The 27,671-nt window shown below is 37.8% G+C and overlaps 1 protein-coding gene across 1 annotated transcript in view; it reads right to left on the reverse strand.

The window, feature by feature from the left end:
• LOC115223849 (oxygen-dependent coproporphyrinogen-III oxidase) overlaps window positions 1-27,671 on the reverse strand; it is a 484,483-nt gene that overhangs the window by 188,964 nt on the left and 267,848 nt on the right. Inside the window, exons 4-5 of the mRNA XM_036513000.1 lie at window positions 12,000-12,110; window positions 590-650 (exon numbers count right to left, since the gene is read on the reverse strand). Of these exons, the coding sequence (XP_036368893.1) occupies window positions 590-650; window positions 12,000-12,097 (159 nt within the window). The 5' untranslated portion in view covers window positions 12,098-12,110. The remainder of the gene's footprint in view (window positions 1-589; window positions 651-11,999; window positions 12,111-27,671) is intronic.

Here is a 27,671-nt window from a genome sequence, read left to right on the forward strand (position 1 = left end):
GAGAACTCCATTTCCAGCGACTTCAAGGGCCACCTCCCAGTGGTGTTGGCCATCAATGAAGAACCCTCGACTACAACAAGACAACCAAAGTTTTTTTCCAAGGTCTGTGGTCTCCCACCCCCTAAGCCCTAGACCATCACCTAATCACCCTTACCTGTCTTGTTGCTTAACAACAACAACAACAGCAGCAGTAGCAGCAGCAGCAAAAGCATGATGATAATGAATGATCATGATGTTCTGATCAAGTAGAGCCATGATCAAAAGCGTTCCATCTGTGACCATCCCAATTTTTTCCCATGAAAAACGAACTTTAGACAATGCAGTACAATGTATCATTTTTTTTTAATGGCAGTGTGCAATTCAGGGGAGATTTGACTGCTTTTTCTAGCAACAGCCTCCCCATTCTTTTGGCTCATAATGACAATGATGGTGGCACTGCTGCTGATAATGATAGTAAAGATAACGGTAGTGGTGGTGGTGGTGGTGGTGGCAATAACGATGGTAATGATGATGATGGTGAAAATGTTCAAAAGAGTTTATTTACAAATCAATTTTATAAAAGAGAGATTATTTAGTCTGAGATACTTACATTTCTATAGAACATGCCCCAGGTTGTGAAAACCCCAGTGGTGAGACCCGCAAGGTACAGGCTGAAAAGCAAAGAAAAAAACTAATGAAATAGGGATCCATGTGTGTGCATGTATGTGTATGTGTATAATTGTTTGCTTCCTTGTCTTGGCATTGTGTGGTAGTTGTAAATGATTGTAATGGTATTTATTCCTAATAGTCTGTGGATGCGCAATGGCCCAGTGGTTAGGGCAGCGGACTCGCGGTTGTAGGATCGCGGTTTCGATTCCCAGACCGGGCGTTGTGAGTGTTTATTGAGCGAAAACACCTAAAAGCTCCACGAGGCTCCGGCAGGGGATGGTGGTGATCCCTGCTGTACTCTTTCACCACAACTTTCTGTTTCTGTTGTACCTGTACTTCAAAGGGCTGGCCTTGTCACTCTCTGTGTCACGCTGAATATCCCCGAGAACTACGTTAAGGGTGCACGTGTCTGTGGAGTGCTCAGCCACTTACACGTTAATTTCACGAGCAGGCTGTTCTGTTGATTTGGATCAACCGGAACCCTCATCGTCGTAACCGATGGAGTGCTTCCATCCATTCCTAATAGTCTATGGCCATAAGGTGGCAAGCTGGCGGAATTGTTAGCATGCTGGGCAAAATGCTTAGCAGTATTTCCTCTGTCTTTATGTTCTGAGTTCGAATTCTTATTTCTTTATTGCCCACAAGGGGATAAACATAGAGGAGATAAACAAGGACAGACAAAGGGATTAAGTCGATTACATCTGGTACTTAACTGGTACTTATTTAATCAACCCTGAAAGGATGAAAGGTAAAGTCAGCCTTGATGAAATTTGAATTCAGAACATAGAGATGGATGAGATGCTTCTAAGCATTTTATTCAGGGTGCTAACAATTCTGCCAGCTCACTGCCTTTGATGATGATGATGATATAAATTGTAAGGAGAGAGAGAGAGAGAGAGAGAGAGAGAGAAAGAGAGAGGGAGGTTTGAAAAGGCTTAGGCATCACCTGCAAGTGAGTTATGATTTGTTAGCTTGCACCACACTTTTGCTAGTTGTTATAGGTGACTATGTAGTCACGAGCGGATGTAGTCATGCTCTTGGCCCTTCTACACTTCAAGGGTGAGACATCTAACAGGAGGGAGGTCTATACCAGCATAAACCTAGTAGAAATTTTCAGTTGAGCTAACTGGAGCACTGTGAAATTATGTACCTTGTTCAAGGGTACTAAGTCCTCATCCTACCCAGTCCAAAAATAAAATCTACAATGTTGTGATAATGAATCCAGCACCCTAATGGTGAGAGGAAATACTCATCCCCACTTAAATGTCGATGTTCTTTTAGAACAAATTATTCTGCAGTAGATATGAGAGAAATTCTCATACTGGCTTTTTGGTGTAAAATGCAAGAATGCATTAAACAAGTGTGCAATTTGCACCAAAAGCCTATAGGAGAGTATCTCTCATGGTATCTACTGCAGTATAGTTTGTTCTAACAGAATATCCAGGTTTAAGTGGAGATAAATATTCCCTCTTTGTATTACCGTAAATCCTCGAGTATAGTCCACCCTTGAGTATAATACACAGGGGATTTTTAGGGGGCTGTCCCTCTGAAAAACCTAAACCTTGTATATAATATGCATCCCTTCTCTAACTTGAGTCAAGGAGGGCTAAATAATGTCCTTGGTTTGTAAAACTGTATACGGTAACGTCCTTTATTATTATTGTATATATAACATAATGCAAATGTGTAGCTTTTTTGTGTAACTTTATTTGCAGAAAATAAAGAAATAACAGTAATGACGTTTAATAAATGTTGCTTACTGCAAGTTATGGACGATTCTTTTATGACTTCATTGCTTTCAGGCTTAGCTTAAGGTATTTTCGTGCCCTACATCACAAAATGCATCTGAATAAACATTGCTGGACAGCAAAAATAGAGACTCGGACATTGCTTAGAAAATATTTTTCATTTTTAACCTCATGAATAATACGCACTAGGGATTTTGACCTTTAAATTTTGGGAAAAAAATGCAGATTATACTTGAAGTTTTACGGTAATACTGCCTAAATAATCCCTCTCTGAATTATTCATACTGCCTCTGTCACTAATATATATTTTCCAACACCCTAATGTCATGCAAAACACTAATCCATTCAGCCATGCTCCTAATTCCTCTGTTTCTATTCACCTCTACTCCCCTTGGATTTTTGAGAGGCCATCTGGACACATCCCAACTATTTACCTTTTTGCAGCTCTACCTGACTGTTTTCACCCTGTCTTCCAAATGTGAGTAGCCACATAAATTCTTTCCAGCAAGGACCTGCTCCGCCTCTTTCTCACACATTTTAATCTCTCGACTCTTAGCATAAAGCCAGCATCCACTTGGGAGTCATAATCATTGAGTTGCATGGTGACCTCACTAGTGCTGGTGAGATGAAAAATGCACCCAGTAGATATGACCAAGTGACTAGCATCCAGAAGAGTATTCAGTTGTAAAGATCATGCCAAAACACACTAGAGCATGATGTAGTGCTTAGACCCATTGGATCTCGTCAAACTGTCCAACTCATTCCAGTATAGAACATGGATGTTAGGTGACAACGATGATGACAATGATGATGATGGTGTGTGAGCTGGCAGAAACGTTAGCACGCCGGGCGAAATGTGTAGCCATATTTCGTCTGCCGTTACGTTCTGAGTTCAAATTCCGCCGAGGTTGACTTTGCCTTTCATCCTTTCGGGGTCGATTAAATAAGTACCAGTTACGCACTGGGGTCGATATAACCGACTTAATCCGTGTGTCTGTCCTTGTTTATCCCCTCTGTGTTTAGCCCCTTGTGGGTAGTAAAGAAATAGGTGTGTGTGTGTGTGTCATCGTCATCATTTAGTGTTTATTTCCCATGTTGGCATGGGCTGGATGGCTTGACAGAAGCTGGCAATCTAGAAGGCTGCACCAGGCTCCAGTCATCTGTTCTGGTGTGGTTTCCATGGCTGGATGCCCTTCCTAACATCAGTCACTTTACAGAGCATACTGGATACTTACTACATGGTTCCAGCACGGGTGCACTTTTATGTGGCACTGATATGGATGCTTTTTACATGGTGTCAGGATGGGTGCACTTGTACATGTTACCAGCATGAATGCTCTCTTATGTGACACCAGCATGGGTGGTTTTTACATGGTACCAGCATACATACATGTAAATGTGTATGTATTATGTATGTAGGTGCAGGAGTGGCTGGGTGGTAAGTAGCTTGCTTACGAACCACATGGTTCCGGGTTCAGTCCCACCGCGTGGTACCTTGGGCAAATGTCTTCTACTATAGCTTCGGGCCGACCAAAGCCTTGTGAGTGGATTTGGTAGACGGAAACTGAAAGAAGACCATCATATATATGTATATATATATATGTGTATGTGTGTGTTTGTGTGTGTGTCTGTGTTTGTCCCCCCAACATCGCTTGACAACCGATGCTGGTGTGTATACGTCCCCGTAACTTAGCGGTTCGGCAAAAAGAGACCGATAAAATAAGTACTAGGCTTACAAAGAATAAGTCCTGGGGTCGATTTGATCGACTAAAGGCGGTGCTCCAGCATGGCCACAGTCAAATGACTGAAACAAGTAAAAGAGTAAGAGAGTAAAGAGTATATGAAATCTGTCCAAAAAGAAATTGAACTTTGAAAAAAAACAGAGGGCTAACAAAGACTCTGCCTTTTAGTCAAAGTCACCCATACAAGGTAAACCACACAGTTATGTCAGCCATATCAATTAGTCTTTGATGCATGAATTAGGGTGAATGTATGTCTACAGCACTTGGTGGTTTATTGTATGTTGAATAGTGAAGGATTTGGAAGAGTAACAAGTTTGTGTGAATTCTGTTTCAAATCAGAGAAAAACTTGTGCAAATCTTTGTCTAATGTTGCACCAAGCTTTTGAGGGGGACTGAGCTGTATGCAATGTCACAAATGGTATTAACTTTTTAAATGAAGAAAAACATTCACCAACAATGATACAAAATCTTGATGATGTTCCATGACAATGGACAACGATAATCACTTTGTGAAAGTGAATGCTGTGATCTATTGATCTATAAAAACCATTGCCTGACTATTGATGAAATTTCTGAAGAAGTAAGCAAATGCAAATGTTTTCACCACATGATTTTAAAAGAAAACTAAAGATGTAACATGTTGCTGCAAAATTTGCATTGTGTCTAGTAGCATATGAACAAAATAGAGAATCGAATTATAGTGGGTCAAGAATTGTTTGATCACTTAAATACTAATAAAAACTTGCTGAAATGTAAATGTACAGATGCAATGTGAAAACAAAAATGAAGCAAAAGCAGTGGACTACACCATCATTGCTGACATTAAAATAAGGGCATCAGAACCGTTCTAATAGGTGATGAAGATCATTTTTGATGATCTATCTATCTATGCGCTCAGTCGAAGTCGACTCTCGGTCACTCATTGGATCAGTGTCCTCCAATCAGTTCTATCCTGGGCCGCTTCTTTCAGATTGGCTATGTCCACTCCGGTATCACTCTTGATGGTCTCAAGCCAGCGGGTTCTTGGTTGGCCTCTTCCTCTCTTGTCACTGACCATTCCGAGCATGATGTCCTTCTCCAGGGATTTTCTCTGCATAATATGACCGAAATATGCCAATCTATGCTTGGTGATCCTAGCTTCTAGCAACATTTTCAGCCTGATCCGCTTAAGAACTTCTCCATTGATGATAGGTGATGTAAATTGTCATTTTTGATAATAGATGATGTGGATCGTCATTTTTGATGATAGATGATGTAGATCATCATTTCTGATGATAGGTGGTGTTGGTTGTCATTTTTGAATGAAAGAACAGGGTACTTCAAGAGTTTGTCTCATATGGTTAAACGATCAGCAAAGAGTTTTCTTTGGCTATTCCGATGTGTTTCAGAGAGGCTCTGCAAAGGAAGAGACATGAAGCACAGACAAACAAAATATAGCTTCTGTACCATGCAGCTGATTAAATATATATATGCTGGAAGAGTCCAGTTTCAAAATTCCACTCACAAGACTATGGTAGAAGATGCTTGCCCAATGTGCTGGGGAGGGAACTGAACCTAGAATCACTGGTGGCAAAGGAAAACTTCTTCAGCACACAACCATGCCTGTGGCCTTTTGTGTATATGTTGTATGAATTTGATATATGTATAAAGTACATATGTATGTATTTTGCATGTGTGTACAAGTGCTATAGCATTCAATGCTAAAAAAAAAAAAGAATCATTTACCAATAAAATAACAGGAGATACATTAATGTGGTGTAGCAGTTATGGTCAGTGTTATCAAAAGAGGAAGACAGGAAAAAAGTAGTCTAGACATTTATAAACATGCAACAAATCTATAAACTATGCAGAAGACTGGTGCAATACAAGGGAAATAATCTGTATTCTTATTTCTCGGAGAAACCTGCAGACTACAGGGGGAGAGGGAGGAGGTAAGCTGGTGGTGGTGAGAGAGAGAGAGAGAGAGAAAGGGAGAGAGAGCAAAGAAAAAATTCAATGAAATTTAAATCAAAATGTTAGTGTTGTATGGAAATGGAGACAAAGTAGAGGGAGGGGAAGTCTATTGAAGGACAAAAGAAGATGAGATTAAGAGACAGATGAAAGGAAAACCAAAAAAGAAAATAAACAAGAAAAAAAGAACACAAATAAATCAATAATTGCAGAGAGAAAAAAAAAAATTTTTCTCAGAAAATGATATAATTTACAATCGATATATTAAGTGTAATAACAGGATTTTGGCAGAGTAGAAGCTATCAATCTTTCTATGGTTGTTTAGATCAAACTTTCAACAATAACTGGATTTTTTCCAAATACTTGAAGTCAATTTCACACATCGTTAAAACTGGGGGAAAAAACAGCAAAATCAGTACACCCAGAATGGAGAACAAGAAGAATTTGGGAGACAAAGCAGAAAGGAAACTGGACTTTATCCTCAAGTTTGGTGACTGAGAATTCTGCTGAAGAAAGTCTTTGTAGAAAAAATAGGACATGGAAAAACGTGAGATTTATGCAAGCCAGTTACCAGATTTTGGTGACTGGGGGGTGCTTAAGAATATTCTGGATGGGCAGAAATTTGTATTGCAGGGAGATTTTTGTAAACTATATTTTCCAAATCTGAGGGTGCACCATTCAATAGTGACCCCGACTTCAGGAAACGTATTGCAGGAAGATTTTTGGAAACTGTGTTTTCTAAATCTGAGGGTGCACCATTGAATGGTGAGCGGGCAGTGCTGTCCAGTGCACCCCACCCTTAGTGACAAGCATGGATTTATGATATTTCCAAGGGAATTATGAATATCAGTGAAGGGAAACAGTTATTAGAGACTGATACTAGACTACAGAGTCAATTTCAGAGAAAAGGTTCATCATCATCATTTAACGTCCGCTTTTCATGCTGGCATGGGTTAGATGGTTTGATTGGAACTGGAAAGCCAGAGGGCTGCACCAGATTTCAGTCTGATTTGACATGTTTTCTATAGCTGGATGCCCTTCCTAATGCCAACCACTCCAAGAGTGTAATGGGTGCTCTTTATGTGCCACAATTATGATTTCAGTTGCCTTCTCAAGCATGGCATATCACCAAAGGATTCGGTCACTTATCATTGCGTCTGTGAGGTCCAATGTTCAAAGGGCCCTTTTTATGTGCCACTGGCATGGGGTACCAGTTACAGGTCACCAGCATTGACCACAACTACGATTTCCCTGGTTGCCAAGTGGTGGTGGGGGACAAACATATATGTATATATATATATATATATATATATATCATTATCATCATCACTAGTAAGGGTAAAGACCCCCTTCAGTCATGACTGACCATGGTATTGCATCTAGAAAGTTCCCCTTTGAGGCACAAGTCTGGGCAAGGTTATTCATGGAAGGCCAACAGTCAGCCATGCACACCAGCCACCCTTTTCCATACCACAGATGTTATCTAAAAGAAAGGCAAAGGCCAATACAGCTTGGCACCTGTGACGTCGCAACTCATTTCTGCAGCTGAGTGAACTGGAGCAACATGAAATAAAGTGTCTTACTCAAAAACACAGCCATGCACACCAGCCACCCTTTTCCATACCACAGATGTTATCCAAAAGAAAGGTAAAGGCCGATACAGCTTGGCACCTGTGACATCGCAACTCATTTCTGCAGCTGAGAGAACTGGAGCAACATGAATTAAAGTGTCTTACTCAAAATCACAGCCTGGTCCAGGAATTGAACTCACTGCCTCATGATTGTGAGCCCGACACTCTAACCACTGAGCAATGTGCCTTCATCATCAGAATCATATATATACAACAAGCTTTTTTCAGTTTCTGCCTGCCAAATCCACTCATAAGGATTTAATTGGCCTGAGGCTGTAGTAGAAGACATTTGCCCAAGGTGCCACTCAGTGGGACTGAACACACGACCATGTGGTTAGGAAGCATACTTCTTACCACACAGACACACCATGGCTATAGCTAGTTCAGAAAGACATTATGTTCATGGAAACAATTGATAGCCTTTGTCAGCAAAAATATGTGAATAAAATTTGTACTAAAAACTAAATAAGCTTGTATGCTGCAAAAAACGTAAGATGTAAATTTTAACATTGTTGTGGACAGAATCGTTATCTTTCTTGGAGAAGAAATGAAAAGAAAGGCTCCATTGAAACATTAGAAGACATGACTCTTTATGGGACACAAACTTGATAAGTTTGTGCACTGGAAGAAGTGATAAGGTAAATTCTTATGTTTGAGACTAAATGAAGAAAAAAAAAAACAAAAAAAAGAACAACTACAGAATCATAAGCAACTGCTTCTCTGTATCACATGCAAACTTATTCAATTTTTGCAAGCTTTATTAACCTTTTCTTAATTATATTTCTAATGAGTAGGCTGCCTAAGTGTTTCGATTAATTTTCACTACATTAATTAATCTTCAAATATATTAATTTCCAAAGTCTTCTCTAAGAAGTCTTTGAAAAAGTTTTACAGAAATATCTGTAATTTTTTCATATATTGGTTGTTGTTGTTATTTAGTTTCTGGTCAGCCCTAACCAAGCTGACCTATAATAATAATAATAATAATAATAATAATAATAATAATAATGAAATTATTGTATACAGTGCTCAGGTGCACCACAACTTGTCAAAAGTGCATATAAAGCATATGCAGTAATGTACAAATGTGTGGGAAGTGAACAGTGTATGAGTCAGATACATGCTTGCATGTGTATGGAGGAGAGAAAACCAGGTGTAGTGTTGTGTTGGCGAATCTCAGGAAGCATGGAAGTTTTGAAGGATGCAGTGCTCCGACAACTAACAACTGATGCTATGATCAAGGATATTCTAGATATGACCATCCTGTCTTTTTCCTATGCACCGAGAACCCAGGATCACATTATTCAGTGTATCTTTTTTCTAAGACGGTGGATGCATTATTTGAGAGAGATTTGGTTGCTATTGCTAGCATGCAGGGCAATCACACAGAGACTCTCTCTTGCGTGTTATTCTGGTATATTTTCTAGATATTCTCAAAGTAGAATTTCATGATATTACTTATGTGATAATGAGATTTTAATTGAGATTTTGACTGAAATATGAACAATTTAACAAGTGTGATTTCAGGCCAGTTATTAAAAAAAAAAACAGAGAAGGGTGAATAGATGAATCATTCCAGTTACCTCTTGTTGACTGGTTCTCCTGTTGTTATGGTTCAGTGAAGGGAAACCAGTTGTCAAAACAGCTATTTCGACAATTAATAAGCCAACATTTAATAAACACTGGCAAACTTACAAGAAAGAAGGAACTGTTATCTTTCAGCCTTTGACTTATTTCAGTGATTAGACTGTGGCCATGCTGGAGCACCACCTTGAAGAATTTTAGCTGAATGATTCAACCCCAGTACTTAGATATTTTCGAAAAAAAAAAAGCCTGGTACTTATTCTATCAGTCTCTTTTGCCAAACTGCTAAGTTATGAGGATGTAAACACATCAATACAGGTTGTAAAGCAGTGGTGGGGGACAAACATAGTCACAAAGACACACACACACAACAGGCTTCTTTCAGTTTTCACCTACCAAGTCCACTCGCAAGGTTTCAGTTGGCCTAAGGCTATAGTAGAAGGCAGCGAGCTGGCAGAAGCATTAGCATGCCGGGCGAAATGCGTAGCCGTATTTCGTCTGCCGTTACGTTCCGAGTTCAAATTCCGCCGAGGTCGACTTTGCCTTTCATCCTTTCGGGGTCGATAAATTAAGTACCAGTTACGCACTGGGGTCGATGTAATCGACTTAATCCGTTTGTCTGTCCTTGTTTGTCCCCCTCTGTGTTTAGCCCCTTGTGGGTAGTAAAGAAATATATAGTAGAAGACACTTACCCAAGGTGCCACGAATTGGGACTGAATTCAAAACCAAGTGGCTGGGAAACAAATTTCTTATCACACAGACATTGCCTGTGCTAATTCATACAACTATACCAGTTAACATCTATTCATCATTATCATTGTCATTTTGCATCCACCTATGATGCTGCCATGGGTTGGGTAGATTGTGAAGTTCTAAATCAATTCGTACTTAGAGCTACTACTCTCTTGGACAATTCAGGGATGTCTCACCAGTACATTCCATTTTTGGTATGATTTTTACAGCTGAATGCCTGATACAAATAATTGTCAGTTTTCAGAAATGGGCTCCCCTTTTTTAGTTTCTTCATCATCATTTTGTGTGTGTGTGTGTGTGTGTGTGTGTGTGCACACATGTGTATGTGCATGCGTGCATGTGCATATGATGCACTTTCCGGCTGAAGATGACATAGGCGCAGGAGTGGCTGTGTGGTAAGTAGCTTGTTTACCAACCACATGATTCTGGGTTCAGTCCCAATGCATGGCATCTTGGGCAAGTGTCTTCTACTATAGCCTTGGGCCAACCAAAGCCTTGTGAGTGGATTTGGTAGACGGAAACTGAAAGAAGTCCGTCGTATATATGTATATATATATATATATATGCGTGTGTGTTTGTGTGTCTGTGTTTGTCCCCCTAGCATTGTTTGACAACCGATGCTGGTGTGTTTATGTCCCCGTTACTTAGCAGTTCGGCAAAAGAGACCGATAAAATAAGTACAGGGCTTACAAAAGAATAAGTCCCGGGGTCGAGTTGCTCGATTAAAGGCAGTGCTACAGCATGGCCGCAGTCAAATGACTGAAACAAGTAAAAGCGTAAAAGAGAGAGTAAAGAGTATGAGTGTTCAGCATTTGGTGAACGACCTGCAAAAATGATTTGTTTATAGAGATTGAATGCCTGTGCTGCACATTATCTCACTCTCGCCATCAAACTGATGTTGTCTGAACAGGTGCAATGGTGTATCACATGTCGAGGGTTGAAGTGATTGCAGAGCAATGTGAGATAGTATTTTGCTCAAGAACATAACCCACCACATGGCCTAGGAACTGAAATCACGATCGCTAAGCCATGAGTGCAACACCCCTAACCACTAAGCCATGCACCCTCATATATATATATATATATATATATATATATATATCTGTGTGTGTGTGTGTATATGATATGATAGATCATTAGCTCCTACACACATTTTTTTCTCTCCTTGTTTCTTTTCTGTGTATCTTTCTGTCGAAGAGCATAGGCTCGAAATGTAAAAGACTTGTTCTATTTCTATTCCTGAGCACCATACTAATACATTTGTTTGTTTGTACTCCACCTGCCTTTGTCTTTTGTTTATTTTCGTAAACCTTCCCGTTATATATATATATATATACTATTGAACCTTGCAAACCAAATATGAACTATATATATATATATATATATATATATATGATTTGCCATGATAGATCGCTAGCCACTACACATTCTTTATTTTCTCTCCTTGTTTCTTTCTGTGTTCCTTTCTGTGGAAGAGCATACGCTCGAAACGTTAAGGACTTTTCCACTTTGTGTGCATTAAACTAATACATCTGTTTGTTGTCTACACCATCTGTCTTCGTCTTTTGTTTTTTTGTGAATTCTCCCACTACATAAATATAAATATATATATACATACATACACACGATGGACATCTGCACAGTTTTCATCTATGAAATGTAATTCATAAGAAATTGGTCAATTTAAGATTATAATAGAAAACAGTTTCTCAAGGTGCCACACAATAAGATCAAACTTGGAGCCCCCTTGGTTGGGATGTGGGGTTCTTAACACAGCTATTTTGTGCTCGTTTGAAAAAAGCAAACAAGTAGCCACAGCTGAAGCACTGATCATCTTTTGTTTAACATTTTGCATGGTTCAATATACAAAAGGTAATTGGTTTAGGATTTTCTGTTAGTGAAAAACAAAAAGAAAAAAGTACCAAAGAAAAAGTTCTTCTTACCGTTTTGTATTCACATGTTCATAAGACCTGAGTGTTGCTACTGATGACAAATAGCGGAAGGCATCCAAACAGGATTTCATCTTGATCATTCTCACCATCTTCTGAGAAATGCTGGAAAATGTAAAATAACACAAAAATAAATTTTAAAAAAAAATGAGGAATAAGTTTAAAAAAATGAAAATTACACAAAATATTGATTAATACTACCTTATCACTCAGTATTAACATCCATCACTCTCTCTCTCTCTCACTTTCCCTTGTCATTATTAATCTTCATTGCTATCCCTCACTCTTTGTCTCGTGTTACTCAATCCTCAACCCCATACCTTTCGGAGAAAGATACTCACCCATGATGCCTTAATATGGGATTGAAACAGGAACATCATGATGAAGTGAAGCTTTTTAACCATTTGGACACGTACTTGCATCTGATAAAAAAACGCACACATAAAGCTGAGCACATACAGATACAGACACACATATACATATACACACACATATATATATATATACATATATATATATACATATATATATATATACACAGACACTAAGATTCCAAATACTACAGTCAATATAATTTATCAATCAGTTATTTATATTAACTTACATAATGGCTCTATGTTTAGAAAAAGTCAAACCTTCTTCTAACCAAATACATCAATTCTACAGACTGGTGTCATACATTATGACGACTACTTCATTTTATCTACATTTCCTTCACTATTGACAGCAGCGGCAGTGGGGAAGAGGCTTGGCTTCATTTTACTAAAGTTACTTAAAGTTTCTGTATAAATAAACCTTCAAAAATAGACTCCAGTTAAAATTTGTTAGAAATTTATCAATTTATTGTGTCTTTTCGTTACTGTCTCTCTGGTTTTTCGCTCTCATCTTCTATCAAGAAATATTTATTTCTCTAGTACTCGCTTTGTTGGTACATTTATCATTTATAGAAATGAATTATTTCATTCAAGAGGGAGCATTTGATATGGTAGAGCAAATTGGCAGAAATAGCAGCCAAATTTTTCTCAAACTACACACTATCTCTAAAATCTTAAAAATAAAGATGTTAGATAATGTGGTCTTAGATGCACTGTAAGAGTAAAGAGTAAAGGCCTTCAGTCACGAACGACCATGGGATTGCACCTAGAAAGTTCCCATCTGAAGCACAAATCTGGACAAAATTGTTTATAGAAGACCAGCAGTCACCCATGCATACCGGCCTCCCCTCTACATGCCACTAGTGTTATCCAAGTAAAAGGCAAAGGCTGATACAGCTTGGCACCAGTGGTGTCGCAACTCATTTCTACAACTGAGCAAACCGGAACATTATCATCATCATCATCGTTTAACATCCGCTTTCCATGCTAGCATGGGTTGGATGGTTCAACTGGGATCTGGGGAGCCCGAAGGCTGCACCAAGCCAGTCAGATCTGGCAGTGTTTCTACAGCTGGATGCCCTTCCTAACGCCAACCACTCCGAGAGTGTAGTGGGTGATTTTATGTGCCACCGACACAGGTGCCAGACGAGGCTGGCAGACGGCCACGCTCGGATGGTGTTTTTTATGTGCCACCGACACAGGTGCCAGACGAGGCTGGCGAACGGCCACGCTTGGATGGTGTTTTTTATGTAAAATAAAGTGTCTTGCTCAAGAACACAACACACAGCCCAGTCCAAGAATCAAACTCACTATGGTTCTGCCAGCTCGCTGCCTTCTACTATAGGTTGAGGAGAATTTGTGCTCTGATCTTGTAAAAAACCCTTACTAGCAATAACTACCCAAACAGACCCATGGGTTAGAGGGTTGTCGCCTGAGTGATGCAAAGGCATCATCAGCTGGCAGTAGTAGGAATTCCCTAACAAATTGAAGCAGCAACGCGCTGTTACAGTGCATGCCCCCATACTACTACTACTACTTCAACTACTACTACTACTACTACTACTACAACAACTACTTCAACTACTACTACTACCACTACAACTACTTCAACTACTACTACAACTACTACTACTACTACTACTACTACTACTACTACTACTACTACCACCACCACTACCACTACTACTACCACCACCACCGCCACTACTACTACTACTCCATATTTAAAATAAGTGCACAACAAGTGATCCTTGCCTTGAGAATCAGGTAAAAGATCCAGATAGTGCAAAACAACTAAACACTCTTGATATCAAGCCATCTTAGACCATCAGAAGATCTGCGATGCAAACATCCTATTTTAAAGTGATTGGAATTAAAAATCTGCCATCAAAATTTTACGTTAATTTGCTCCAGGTACCCAGCTAAACGACAGTTATTTTACTAAATTTTTCATTATTTTGAAAGTTAAGTGGAACAAAATCAGTGCATTTCAACAGATATATGATAACCAGAGTGTTGAAATAGATGTGAGAATGATTGATATATAAGTAATGACACATTAGACAAACGGTAGTTCTTGTCTTAAACTTTCAATCTTAAAGTAATCTAAATTAAGATCTACCGTCAAAATTTCATATTAATTTGTTTCAAATACCAGAAAAATAGGTGTAGGAGTGGCTGTGTGGTAAGTAGCTTGCTTACCAACCACAGGGTTCTGGGTTCAGTCCCACTGTGTGGCACCTTGGGCAAGTGTCTTCTACTATAGCTTTGGGCTGACCAAAGCCTTGTGAGGGGATTTGGTAGATGGAAACTGAAAGAAGCCTGTCATATATATGTGGTGTGTGTGTGTGTGTATATATATATATATAATATATATATATATACACATATATATATATTTATGTATGTATGTACATATATATAGTTAATCCAAACATGAAAACACAAAGAGAAAACACAACAACGTGAGGACGTGGAACAAGTATAGTGTTATTGGACACTCAGGAAAGGAAAGAAAGAAGGAGAATTTAGCGTTTCGAGTCAAGCTCTTCGTCAGAAACATAGGAAAAGGAAAGATCCAAGGAAGGGAAGACAGAGGAAAAAAAAATCGCTAATGGTACACACGTGGTCACATTTTTCATATATATATATGTATGTGTGTGTGTATATGTTTGTGTGTTTGTGTTTGTCCCCCTAGCATTGCTTGACAAGCGATGCTGGTGTGTTTATGTCCCCGTCACTTAGCGGTTCGGCAAAAAGAGACCGATAGAATAAGTACTGGGCTTACAAAAGAATAAGCCCCAGGGTCGAGTTTGCTCAATTAAAGGCGGTGCTCCAGCATGGCCACAGTCAAATGACTGAAACAAGTAAAATAGTAAAGAGAGAGTAAAGAGTAAAGCTAATTTGATAGATTTTTCTTTATTTTAAAAGTGAAGTGAAACAAAGGCAATGTCTTTCAACAGAAATGTAGTAACAAAAATGTTAGTACAAATGAATGTAAGAATGTGTGATATATAAGCTCCAAGACACTGCAGACCACCAGTAATTCTTCTTATCTTGAAGTAATCTAAATTAAAATCTTCCTTCAAAATTTTATGTTAATTTGTTCCAAATATCAGCAAAATATTGTCAAAATTATTTTACTAAGTTTTTCATTATTTTGAAAACTAAGTGAAATAAAGGCGGTACATTTCATCAGAAATATGGTAACAAAACAGATGTAAGACAGATGTAAAACAGATGTAAAAATTAATAATACATAAGTATGAAGACACCTTAAGCCTCTGCTAGTTCTTCCCATCTTAACCATTTTGATACCAACCCAGCTGAAACCAGCTCTGGCTCTGTAGTACTAATGTCTTGTTTTCAAAAGTTCTGAATTAAAATCTTCTACCAAACCTTAGTCACAAACTAAGTTATTTTACTAAATTCTTTGTTACATTTAAAATTAATTGAAAGAGACACAGAGTATCTCAACAGAAATATGGTAACAAAACAGATGTAAAAATGAATGATACATAAGTATGAAGACACCTTAAGCCACTGCTAGTTCTTCCTGTCTTAACCATTTTGATACCAACCTACCTGAAACCACCTGTGGCTCTGTAGTACAAATGTCTTGTTTTCAGAAGTTCTGAATTAAAATCTTCTACCATACCAAACCTTAGTCACAATTAATGTTCCTAACACTAGCTGAATGATAACTAAGTTATTTTACTAAATTCTTTGTTACATTTAAAATTAATTGAAAGAAACACAGAGTCTCTAAACAGAAATATGGTAACAAAGGAGTTAAACTTCCTATATTAAAATGATCTAAATTAAAATCTTCTCTCAAAATTTTATGTTAATTTGTTCCAAGCACCAGTAAAATAATGTCAAAGTTATAGGCACAGGAGTGGCTGTGTGGTAAGTAGCTTGCTTACCAACCACATGGTTCTGGTTCAGTCCCACTGCGTGGCACCTTGGACAAGTGTCTTCTACTATAGCCTCGGGCTGACCAAAGCCTTGTGAGTGGATTTGGTAGATGGAAACTGAAAGAAGCCCATCGTATATATGTATATATATGTGTGTGTGCGTGTGTGTTTGTGTGTCTGTGTTTGTCCCCCTAGCAGTGCTTGACAACCGATGCTGGTATGTTTATGTCCCCGTCACTTAGCGGTTCGGCAAAAGAGACTGATAGAGTAAGTACTAGGCTTACAAAGAATAAGTCCCGGGGTCGAGTTGCTTGACTAAAGGCGGTGCTCCAGCATGGCCGCAGTCAAAAGACTGAAACAAGTAAAAGAGTAAAAAGTACTAAATTTTTCACTATTTTAAAAATTAAGTCGGACAATATCAGAGTATTTCAACAGAAATAAAGTGGCAAAAATGATAAAACAAATGTAAGAATGAATGACATACATAAGTATATTTTAGACAGAAAATGTAGTTCTTGATACTCAATGGTTGAAAATAACCATTTATAGTCATACTCGGAACATCTTTGATGGTAGCTCAATACAGTCAGAACTAACCAGGGGCTAAGCAACAACTAAACTACTGACGAATGCTTTACATATACATAAATGCATGTATATGCCTGTATAGTCAGATATACAAAGAGATAAACAGATGGAGAGATGGATAGGTAGGTAGATAGATAGATAGATAGATAGATAGATAGATAGATAGATAGATGGAGAGATAGATAGATAGATGGAAAGATAGATAGATAGATAGATGGATAGATAGATGGATAGATAGACAGATAGATAGATAGATGAATAGATAGATAGATAGATAGATAGATAGATAGATGGAGAGATAGATAGATAGATGGAAAGATAGATAGATAGATAGATGGATAGATAGATGGATAGATAGACAGATAGATAGATAGATGAATAGATAGATAGATAGATAGATAGATAGATAGATAGATAGATAGATAGATAGATAGATGGATGGATGGATAGATAGATAGATGGATAGATAAATCTAACAAATAGAAGGTTACAGAGAGAGAGAGAGAGAGAGAGAAAGAGAGAGACAGACAGACAGACAGAGACAAATACATAACAGGCAGTCATAGAAATAGACAAATAAATAGACAGACAGATTTAACAATTATTTTCCAAAGTGAATGGCATCTCAGAATTATTTATTCAATTTCAGAACAATTCTCTCTTTTTACACTAACAGACACATATTTCTGACTTCTCTGTGATTACTTTGAGAAATTTGTTTGTGACTACTTCAGAAAGTTATGATGAGGTTAAATTTCTGCTGATGATGCTCAGTCAAGCAGAAACAGGTCTGAAGTTGTCTCCTGTACTTGGCAGATAAATGAAAAATGATATTAGTCATTAACTATTATTATTTCTTTCTCAATGTATATTTATCCAGAATCAGTCTTTTAATTATGCTCTCACCTAGTTAACACACACATACAATTGAAAGTGAATGATTTTATAGACATAAAAACTACAAATACTGATTAAAGGATTAACTACAAGTGTATCTGATATCTGTAATAATTTTATTGACAGTGACTTTGAAGTTTCATTAGGTATATAGCTTATTCACATAGCAAAATGTGTAGGTCTGCACCAGGTTAACTCTTTTGCACTCTCTCTCTTTTACTTGTTTCAGTCATTTGACTGCGGCCATGCTGGAGCACCGCCTTTAGTCGAGCAACTCGACCCCAGGACTTATTCTTTGTAAGCCCAGCACTTATTTTATCGGTCTCTTTTTGCCGAACCGCTAAGTGACAGGGACATAAACACACCAGCATCGGTTGTCAAGCAATGCTAAGAGGACAAATACAGACACACAAACATACACACACATACATATATATATATATATATATACATATATCCGACAGGCTTCTTTCAGTTTCCGTTTACCAAATCCACTCACAAGGCATTGGCCGGCCCGAGGCTATAGCAGAAGACACTTGCCCAAGATGCCACGCAGTGGGACTGAACCCGGAACCATGTGGTTGGTAAGCAAGCTACTTACCACACAGCCACTCCTGCGCCTATTACTCTGTCAAATGTAATGGTTATTTATTCCCATTGTTTTTAATTAATCAGACATTATCTCATAGCTCCAAGATTTCGATGAGTTGTTTTATTTTTAGAATGACATGGTAGGGTGGGTGTGAGAGGCTAGATCTGGCTAGTTTGACCATAAATCAGATAGAATATTTTGGCTAGATATGGCTGTTTTAATGCTTTAGCATTCAGATTACTCTGTCAAACGCAATGCTTATTTATTCCCATGCTTTATCTTACAGCTTCAAAATTTTTAGGATGACATATTAGGGTAGGTATGAGAGGCTGAATCTAGCTAGCTTGAGTATTAGATGGGTAGAATATCTGAGCTGCATATGGCCACTAAAGGGTTAAGTATTATTCTATTCAGCAGAAGGGAAGATGGATAAACTGGTTAAAATGGGAGGAGTAGGGGTGGAATAATGGTAGTGAATAACAATTATGAAAGAGAGTGGCAAGTATTTAATTCTGGATGGAAATTTGAGCAATGGCGGTGGGGTGCATGGATTGTAAAGGGAAATGGTCGGAAGGAGAGTGATAAGAGTCTGATAGAGGAAATATATTAATTTCAAATTTTGGCACAAGGCCAGAGGCCAGCAACTTCAGTCTACCAAATCCACTCACAAGGCTTTGGTTGACCCGAGGCTATAGTAGAAGACACTTGCCCAAGGTACCATGCAGTGGGACTGAATCCGGAACCATGTGGTTGGTAAACAAGCTACTTATCACACAGCCACTCCTACACCTATGTTGCATATTTCTTCAAAGTGGTTGTGTTAATCTACTCACACACTAAAATTGGATTAGTCATTGCCGTGATATATTCATCAACCCATTTTCTGTAAAAATCTAGTTTTTACTCTTAAAAACCAATCATCCTTTTTTTTTTAACAAGTTCTTCAAGTATAATGTATTTTCTTTTTTTTTTGCTGTTGTTTTGATTTTTGATTTTGAAATTTAATTTTTACAAGGTTTATTTAGTTTTCTAATTTGATATAATTAAATGTTGAATTTTAATACATAACTTGTACTTCAATTATAAACATCTATCAGTAACAATTACTTATTATCTAACAGTTTGTAATTTTGCTATTTACTATATCTATATATGAAAAAAAAAACCCAAAACAAAATGTCTTTTTCAAAGCACCTCCTCCCTATACCAATACATCAAACACAAAATTTTTATGTTTGCTAGATATTATATTATATTATATTATATTGTCATCAATAATTAAAAAAAAAAATTTAAACATTTTTTCTACTTCTCTTCCTATTTTTTATTATACATTGTTAGATTTTGCTGTGTTTTTTTGTTATTTTTTGTTTTGCTTTCCGTTACCGTTATTGTTATTATCAAGGCAGTGAACAGGCAGAATCATTACTGCATCAGACAAAATGTTTTGTGCCATTTTCCTGGCTCTTTACATTATGAATTCAAAAGTAGCTGAGGTTAACTTTGCCCTTCATCCCTTCAGGGTCAATGAAATAAGTACCAGTTGTGTACTGGGGTTGATGCAATCAACTATCCCCTCCCACCAAATTTCAGGCCTTGTGCCTATAGTAGAAAGGATTATTATTGTTATTATTATTATATTATTATTATTATTATTATTATTATTATTATTATTTCTAAGGTAGTGAGCTGGCACAACTGTTAGCATAGCAAACAAAGTGCTTAGTGGCATTTCGTCCTTACATTCTGAGTTCAAATTCTTCTGAGGTCAACTTTGCCTTTCATCCCTTTTGGGCCTCAATAAAATAAGTACCAGTTGAACACCGGGGTCAATGTAATCGACTCACCCTAATCCCTGAAAATGCTGGCCTTGTACCAAAACTTGAACTCATCATCATCCTCATCATTATTATTATTATTATTATTATCATCATCATTATTATTATTATTATCAAAACATTAGATCAGCAGGAATTATTACAGAATTAAAAAAAAAATGTCATGTTCCATTTGTTCTGCCACTTTATATTCTGAGTTCAAATCCTGCTGAGGTCAACTTTGTCTTTCATCCTTCTGAGATTGATAAAATAAAGTACAAATACTGAGGTCAATGGTATTGGCGAACCATCACTCCTTAAAGTCATCAATCTTGTGCCTAAACCAGAAATTGTCACATTCATCATCATCATCATTATCATTATTATTATCTATGTTTCCATCCCTGTAACACTAATGTGCAACACTAGTTTAAATAGTAAGAAGCAGTCAGTTGTTATAGTATTGGTGATGGTGGTGGTAGGTGACAGTGGTATTGGTTGTTATTGTAGTGAGGTGGTGGAGACAACAGGGATGATGTTGGTGTTGGTAATAGTAAGAGATGGCAGAAACGTTAGCACGCCAGGCGAAATGCGTAGCCGTATTTTGTATTTCGTCAGCCGTTACGTTCTGAGTTCAAATTCCGCCGAGGTCGACTTTGCCTTTCATCCTTTCGGGGTCAATAAATTAAGAACCAGTTACGCACTGGGGGGGTCGATGAAATCGACTTAATCCGTTTGTCTGTCCTTGTTTGTCCCCTCGTGGGTAGTAAAGAAATAAAAAAATAGTAAGAGATATAAGAGAGAGAGAGAGAGAGAGAAAGAAAAAGTGTCTTAGAAGTGGGATGCTGTGTGACATTACTGCATCTTTAGTTATCTCATTCTCACATTTCCTCTTGCTCTTTATATCTTTCTCCTTTCCCTATTATGAACACCAGCATCATTGCCACACTCTCTGTTACCACCACTATTGTAACAACCAGCACTGCTATCTCTGCCACCACATTTCCATAACAATCAACATTTTCTTAAACCCTACTTGTGAAGACCTGTTGAGGTAAGTGAAAATCAAAATCAAAATCGATCAACATCAATGGAAATTGTAGCTGTGATACCAGTGCCGGTGGCACGTAAGAGAACCATCCGAACGTGGCTGTTGCCAGTGCCGCCCTGGATTGGCCTCCGTGCCGGTGGCACGTAAAAAGCACCATCCGATTGTGACCGTTGCCAGCCTCATCTGGCCCCATGCCGGTGGCACGTATAAAGCACCATCCAATCATAGCCGTTTGCCAGCCTCGTCTGGCACCTGTGCAGGTGGCACGTAAAAAGCACCCACTACACTCACGGAGTGGTTGGCGTTAGGAAGGGCATCCAACCGTAGAAACATTGCCAGATCAGACTGGGGCCTGGTGCAGCCTCCTGGCTTCCCAGACCCCAGTTGAACCGTCCAACCCATGCCAGCATGGAAAGCGGACGCTAAACGATAATGATGATGAGCATGTATTCCTGTGTGTGAGAGTAGTCATGTGTCTGCTGTAGTGAGCGTTCATGTATGTGTTTGAGTCTAGCTGCAAGAAATTAACCAAAAGATTACAAAGGAAATGACTGTAAAATATTACCGACAAGGGAGATATTTACAGCTGACACTGTACAACATAAATGGGCAGTGGAATTTCCATGGGTTCTGCTAGCTATTAATATTGGTAGTAAACTAATAGAATCATTAGCACATCAGACAAAATACTCAGCAACATTTCTTTTGAATCTTTACATTCTGGGTTCAAATTCCATTGAGGTCAACTTCAAATAAAGTGATAGAGAACTCCTCCTCCTCTTCATCTCACTTTATCTAGAAACTCTGAAACCAAGGGAATGATTTCCCCAACATCACATGGAGCATCCTTAAGAGGACCCTCCTTACTTACTTGGAGTTTGTAAGTGCCAACTCACTCTCCACAAAAAAACTGCATATACTGCAACAGAATGCAGTATGCATCAACAGGAAAACTGCCTCAATCTATTGTTCTCACCAGAGATATTCCCTGTTACTTAACTTTAAGCCACTGGACACTGATAACCAGAAATTGCACCCTGAGCCTAGCCAGCCCATGCACAATTACTGAGTATGCAATTTCTGCTACTCATAGTGAAATCATGCTATAACTAGTCTTCTATCACCTATTTCTTTACTACCCACAAGGGGCTAAACACAGGGGGGACAAACAAGGACAGACAAATGGATTAAGTCGATTACATCGACCCCAGTGCATAACTGGTACTTAATTTATCGACCCCGAAAGGATGAAAGGCAAAGTCGACCTCAGCGGAATTTGAACTCAGAACGTAGCAGCAGATGAAATATGGCTACGCATTTCGCCCGGCGTGCTAACGTTTCTACCAGCTCGCCGCCTTCTATCACCTGCCATACTTACACCATACAGCTATGCATGTCATGTGTGCTGGACATGACTTAAAACTGCTTCTAATAATAAGGCCCTGAGTTCAGAGTTTCAGGGTTTTGAAAAGTGCAGAACCACCTCTTAGCCACTGTTGTTCCCAGGTCTGTTCTGACATGAAGTAGTACCACTTGTCAGGATCCAACAGATGAACACAGATGCTTGCCATGCAAACTGATATAAAACTCAACACCACCAACCCTGTTACTTCTCCATGTGGTAACAGTTGTTGTTGAAATGTCACACCCTACAGAATGCTTATTTCTTTACTGCCCACAAGGGGCTAAACACAGAGAGGACAAACAAGGACAGACAAACGGATTAAGTCGATTACATCGACCCCAGTGCATAACTGGTACTTAATTTATCGACAATATGAATGTGTTCTGCACGCAAAGCTTTAAACAAAGTGGAATTGCATCAACCTGCTATAAAATACTTATAGCTATAACTAAATGTGTTGAGTGCTACTTATTTTGTTTCTTTACTATATATATATATATATATATATATATATATATATATTTATATATATATAAACCTTATCAAGTGATATATTTTGCATTATATATTTAGGTATATGTGAGTCAATAAAGAAATTATTGTTATTATTGTCATTATTATTATTGACAATGCTATTTTTATTATTATTATCGTTATTATTATTATCATTATTAATAATTTTGAACTTGACAAAGACAGACATACTGTTGAAATATCGTTCAATAAAATATCTTACAATCAAATTGCACTCTTCGTTTTGACTGTTTACCTTTGTGAAGAGTTATGTCAATCCTTTTTTAAAATATATTAATAATAATAATAATAATAATAATAATTGGATAATTCACCTTTGGAAACATGGGTGGTTTGTTCAACATCCTTAAACAACCCTTATTCAGGGACCTTTTGAGCGTGATGGGTTACTCGACCAGAAGAAAATTCTAACTGGGCCCCACCTGCAAGGTCATGCGTTGTTTATCCTGATATGAGAGCACCATGTCACGCACATATGGTTGTGATGCATGTGCCTAGTGTACCCTTATCAGATGAGTAGTCATGAAGGGTATACTGGGCTTCGTATATTTTACCCCAGTGTCACTTTGATGGCATGCACTGCTCTCTCACTCAATAATAATAATAATAGTGAAATTTGGCATAGATAAGTGTGCATCTTCAACAAAGATATAGGCATGGAATTTGGCATAGATAAGTGTGAAGTGTTAGTCATGAAAAAGAGACAGGTGGTCAACAGTGAAGGCATTCAATTACCAGATGGTCAGACATTAAAATCATTGAACGAAGGAGAGAGTTATAAGTATCTAGGAGTATTAGAATCTGACAGAGTACTAACTATAGAAATGAAAGCAAAAAATTGAGAAGGAATTCATCAGAAGCATTAGGAAGCTAACGAAGTAAAAGCTAAATGGCCCAAATCTAGTGAAGGCTATAAATACTAGGGCATAATCATTACTTAGATACTCAGCAGATTTTGTAGATTAAACAAAAACTGAATTAGCAAGAATCAGTCCTTATGGTACTTATTCAATTGACGCCGGCGGAATTTGAACTCAAAACAGAGCGGCAGATGAAGTACCACTAAGCATTTTGCCCTGTGTGCTAATGATTCTGCCAGCTCACTGCCTTAGTAATAATAATAATAATAATAATAATATAATAATAATAATAACAACAATGGTTCCAAATTTTGGAACATGGCTAGTAAGATCGACGGAGTGGGGTAGTTGATTACACTGACACCAGTGCTCAAACGGTACTCTTTTATTGACCCCAGAAGGATGAAAGGTAAAGTTGGAGGAATCTGAACATAAAAACGGATGAAATGCCCCTAAGCATTTTGCCGGGCATGCTAATGATTTTGTCAGCTTGATGCCTTGTTATCATCATCATCATTATTATTATTATTATTATTATTATTATTGTTGTTGTTGTTGTTGTTTCCATTTTCTTTTCGTACAGTAAAAATAATTTCTTAGGAAAACAGTTGTTGCGGACAAAATTCCACCAAAGAATTTAAGATCAAAATCAATAGTGCTTTTTTTTTTTTAGAAGCAATTATTTAGGAAGAAATTGATGGCTTGGGAATAGAGAAATGAAAAACATAAAAAAATAAAGAAGAAATAAACACTTGCTCACACGCAGAGTTCTACATGCAAATGTATACATATACATAAATATATATATATATATATATAATATTAATAATAAACAACAGAAAAACAACTAGATTTTCAACAGTTGTTTACTATTGTTACTAAATTTAACTCTATGTACTGAATACAGCCACTGTACTTTTGTACTCACATAGATATCACCATCATCATTTAATATCCATTTTTTCCAGGCTGGAATGGTTTGGCCAGCCTGGAACTAATAAGCATGATCAGTGGTTCTCATTCAGGGTCTGTATAGTTAGCAATCAGCACTTCTTTATCTGCATCACATGACCATACCATCAGAGTCTTCACACCTACATACCATATCAGACACCTCTTATGTCCAATTTTTCTCTCAACACATTTGTACTTTGTTATACATGCACTGACATTTACACATCCAGTGGAACATTTTAGCTTCGTTTCTTTCCAATTTTTACACATCCTCTCCATTCACAGCCCATTGCAGCTTGTACACAAGTATCATACAATCTGGCGGCAAGATGGCAGAATCGTTATCACGCCAGGCGAAATGCTTAGCAGTATTTCGTCTGCCACTACGTTCTGAGTTCAAATTCTGCCGAGGTTGACTTTGCCTTTCATCCTTTCGGGGGCGATAAATTAAGTACCAGTTACGCACTGGAGTCAATATAATTGACTTAATCCATTTGTCTGTCCTTGTTTGTCCTCTCTGTGTTTAGCCCCTTGTGGGTAGTAAAGAAATAGGTATTTCGTCTGCCGCTATGTTCTGAGTTCAAATTCCGCCGAGGTTGACTTTGCCTTTCATCCTTTCGGGGTCGATAAATTAAGTACCAGTTACGCACTGGAGTCGATATAATTGACTTAATCCGTTTGTCTGTCCTTGTTTGTCCTCTCTGTGTTTAGCCCCTTGTGGGTAGTAAAGAAATAGGTATTTCGTCTGCCGCTATGTTCTGAGTTCAAATTCCGCCGAGGTTGACTTTGCCTTTCATCCTTTCGGGGGCGATAAATAAATTAAGTACAGTTACGCACTGGAGTCGATATGATTGACTTAATCCGTTTGTCTGTCCTTGTTTGTCCTCTCTGTGTTTAGCCCCTTGTGGGTAGTAAAGAAACAAATATCAAACAATCTACATTTCACTCTGAGAGAGGCCTTTCATTACCAACTGAGCTAATAATTCTCTGAATTTTCTCCTATCAGTTCCTATTCTAGCAACAGTACTTTTAGTACAACTCCCACCCACTACTAATGACATCTATCTACTACCACACTGGATCCTACTGAACATTCAAGAAAATCTATTCCTATATGCTCTTTTACTTGTTTCAGTCACTTGACTGCGGCCATGCTGCAGCACCGCCTTTGGTCGAACACATTGACCTCAGGACTTCTTTGTAAGCCTAGTACTTATCCTATCAGCCTCTTTTGCTGAACCGCTAAGTTACACTAAACACACTAGCATCAGTTGTCAAGCAATGATGGTGGGGACAAACACACACGCACACATACAACGGGCTTCTTTCACTTTCTGTCTACCAAATTCACTCACAGGGCTTTGGTTGGCTCAAGGCTATAGTAGAATTTCCCAAGGTGCCATGTAGTGGGACTGAGCCCAGAACCATGTGGTTGATAAGTAAGCTACTTACCACACAGCCATTCCTCTTAATGTTTATTGCACCTCTTGTAATTATAGACACATATAAAAATAGTGTTTTGGGGAATGCTGAAGTTAGTATAGTATAAATATTCATGGAACAGTACTCAGATAAATGAGAACTTATATTCCACCTCTTTCATCAAGAGGAATCTCCATTGTAAAATGTTGGCTATAAGAACAATTCTTGTTCAACAGGTATGGGAGGAAAATAGCAGATAAACATAAGCACGCTCAATGAATATATTTACATAGAAAGTAAAGCACAGAGTAGGAAATAAAAAAAACAAGACAAACAAAAAGAGTTATGTAACGACAGCTGTTTCGAGTAAAGCATGCTTACAATGTAGCCATTTTCCTTATGTGATAAAGACCCATAATGTCATAGGTGTATGGAATATCACAGGTTCCTATGGATACATTACACAAAGCCAAATACCCTGCATTGAACAAATTTGGCTAAAAGCATTCTTAGTATGAAATGAAAGAGGTTACAACGTAAGCTGTGATTCACTTGAAACGGTTAAGATAAAACTATTACATAGCAGCTTTTGTTTATTTTGTATTCTATTTTTCCTACTCTGTATTTTGCATTCCAGGTAAATAAACTCATTAAAACTGCTTGAGTTTGTTTGCCTTTCTCTACATATATTCATACATACATACAGATACATACATACATATAAAAAATGCATATGTATAAATAGTTACATAGATACATACATAACTGAGCATTTATGTGGGAAGAAGTGGGGGTTGTATATATGTATATATATATATATATGATTATCATCAATGTTTAAATATCTCCTTTGCATGGGTTTATTAAGTTTATTCAGGCAGACTTTTATCAGTTGGAAGCTGTTCCTGTTGTCAACCCTCACCTGTTTCCAAGCACGATGATATTTCCTCATGCCAGACATGGAAATGAATGGCATTTCAAACACACAGACACATGTGTGTGTTGTGCATGTGTTTGTATATGTATATATATATATTATATATAAAGCTGAATTTGTCTGTGTGTGGCAGCTTTGATAGCTTTCAAATAACACTATCTCCTCTGAGACCCTGTGGTGCAAGTTACCAGCATTGAGAGTATGGTAGAAAAAGGCTTGCTCTTCCTTCCGTACAAGAAAAAATTCAAATCGGACCATGTTGACACCAAAAATTATTTACATCAAAAAGGTGCTTTTTTCCTATGAAAATCCCTATTT

This window comes from Octopus sinensis, linkage group LG24 (assembly GCF_006345805.1).
Source record: "Octopus sinensis linkage group LG24, ASM634580v1, whole genome shotgun sequence".
NCBI lineage: Eukaryota > Metazoa > Mollusca > Cephalopoda > Octopoda > Octopodidae > Octopus > Octopus sinensis.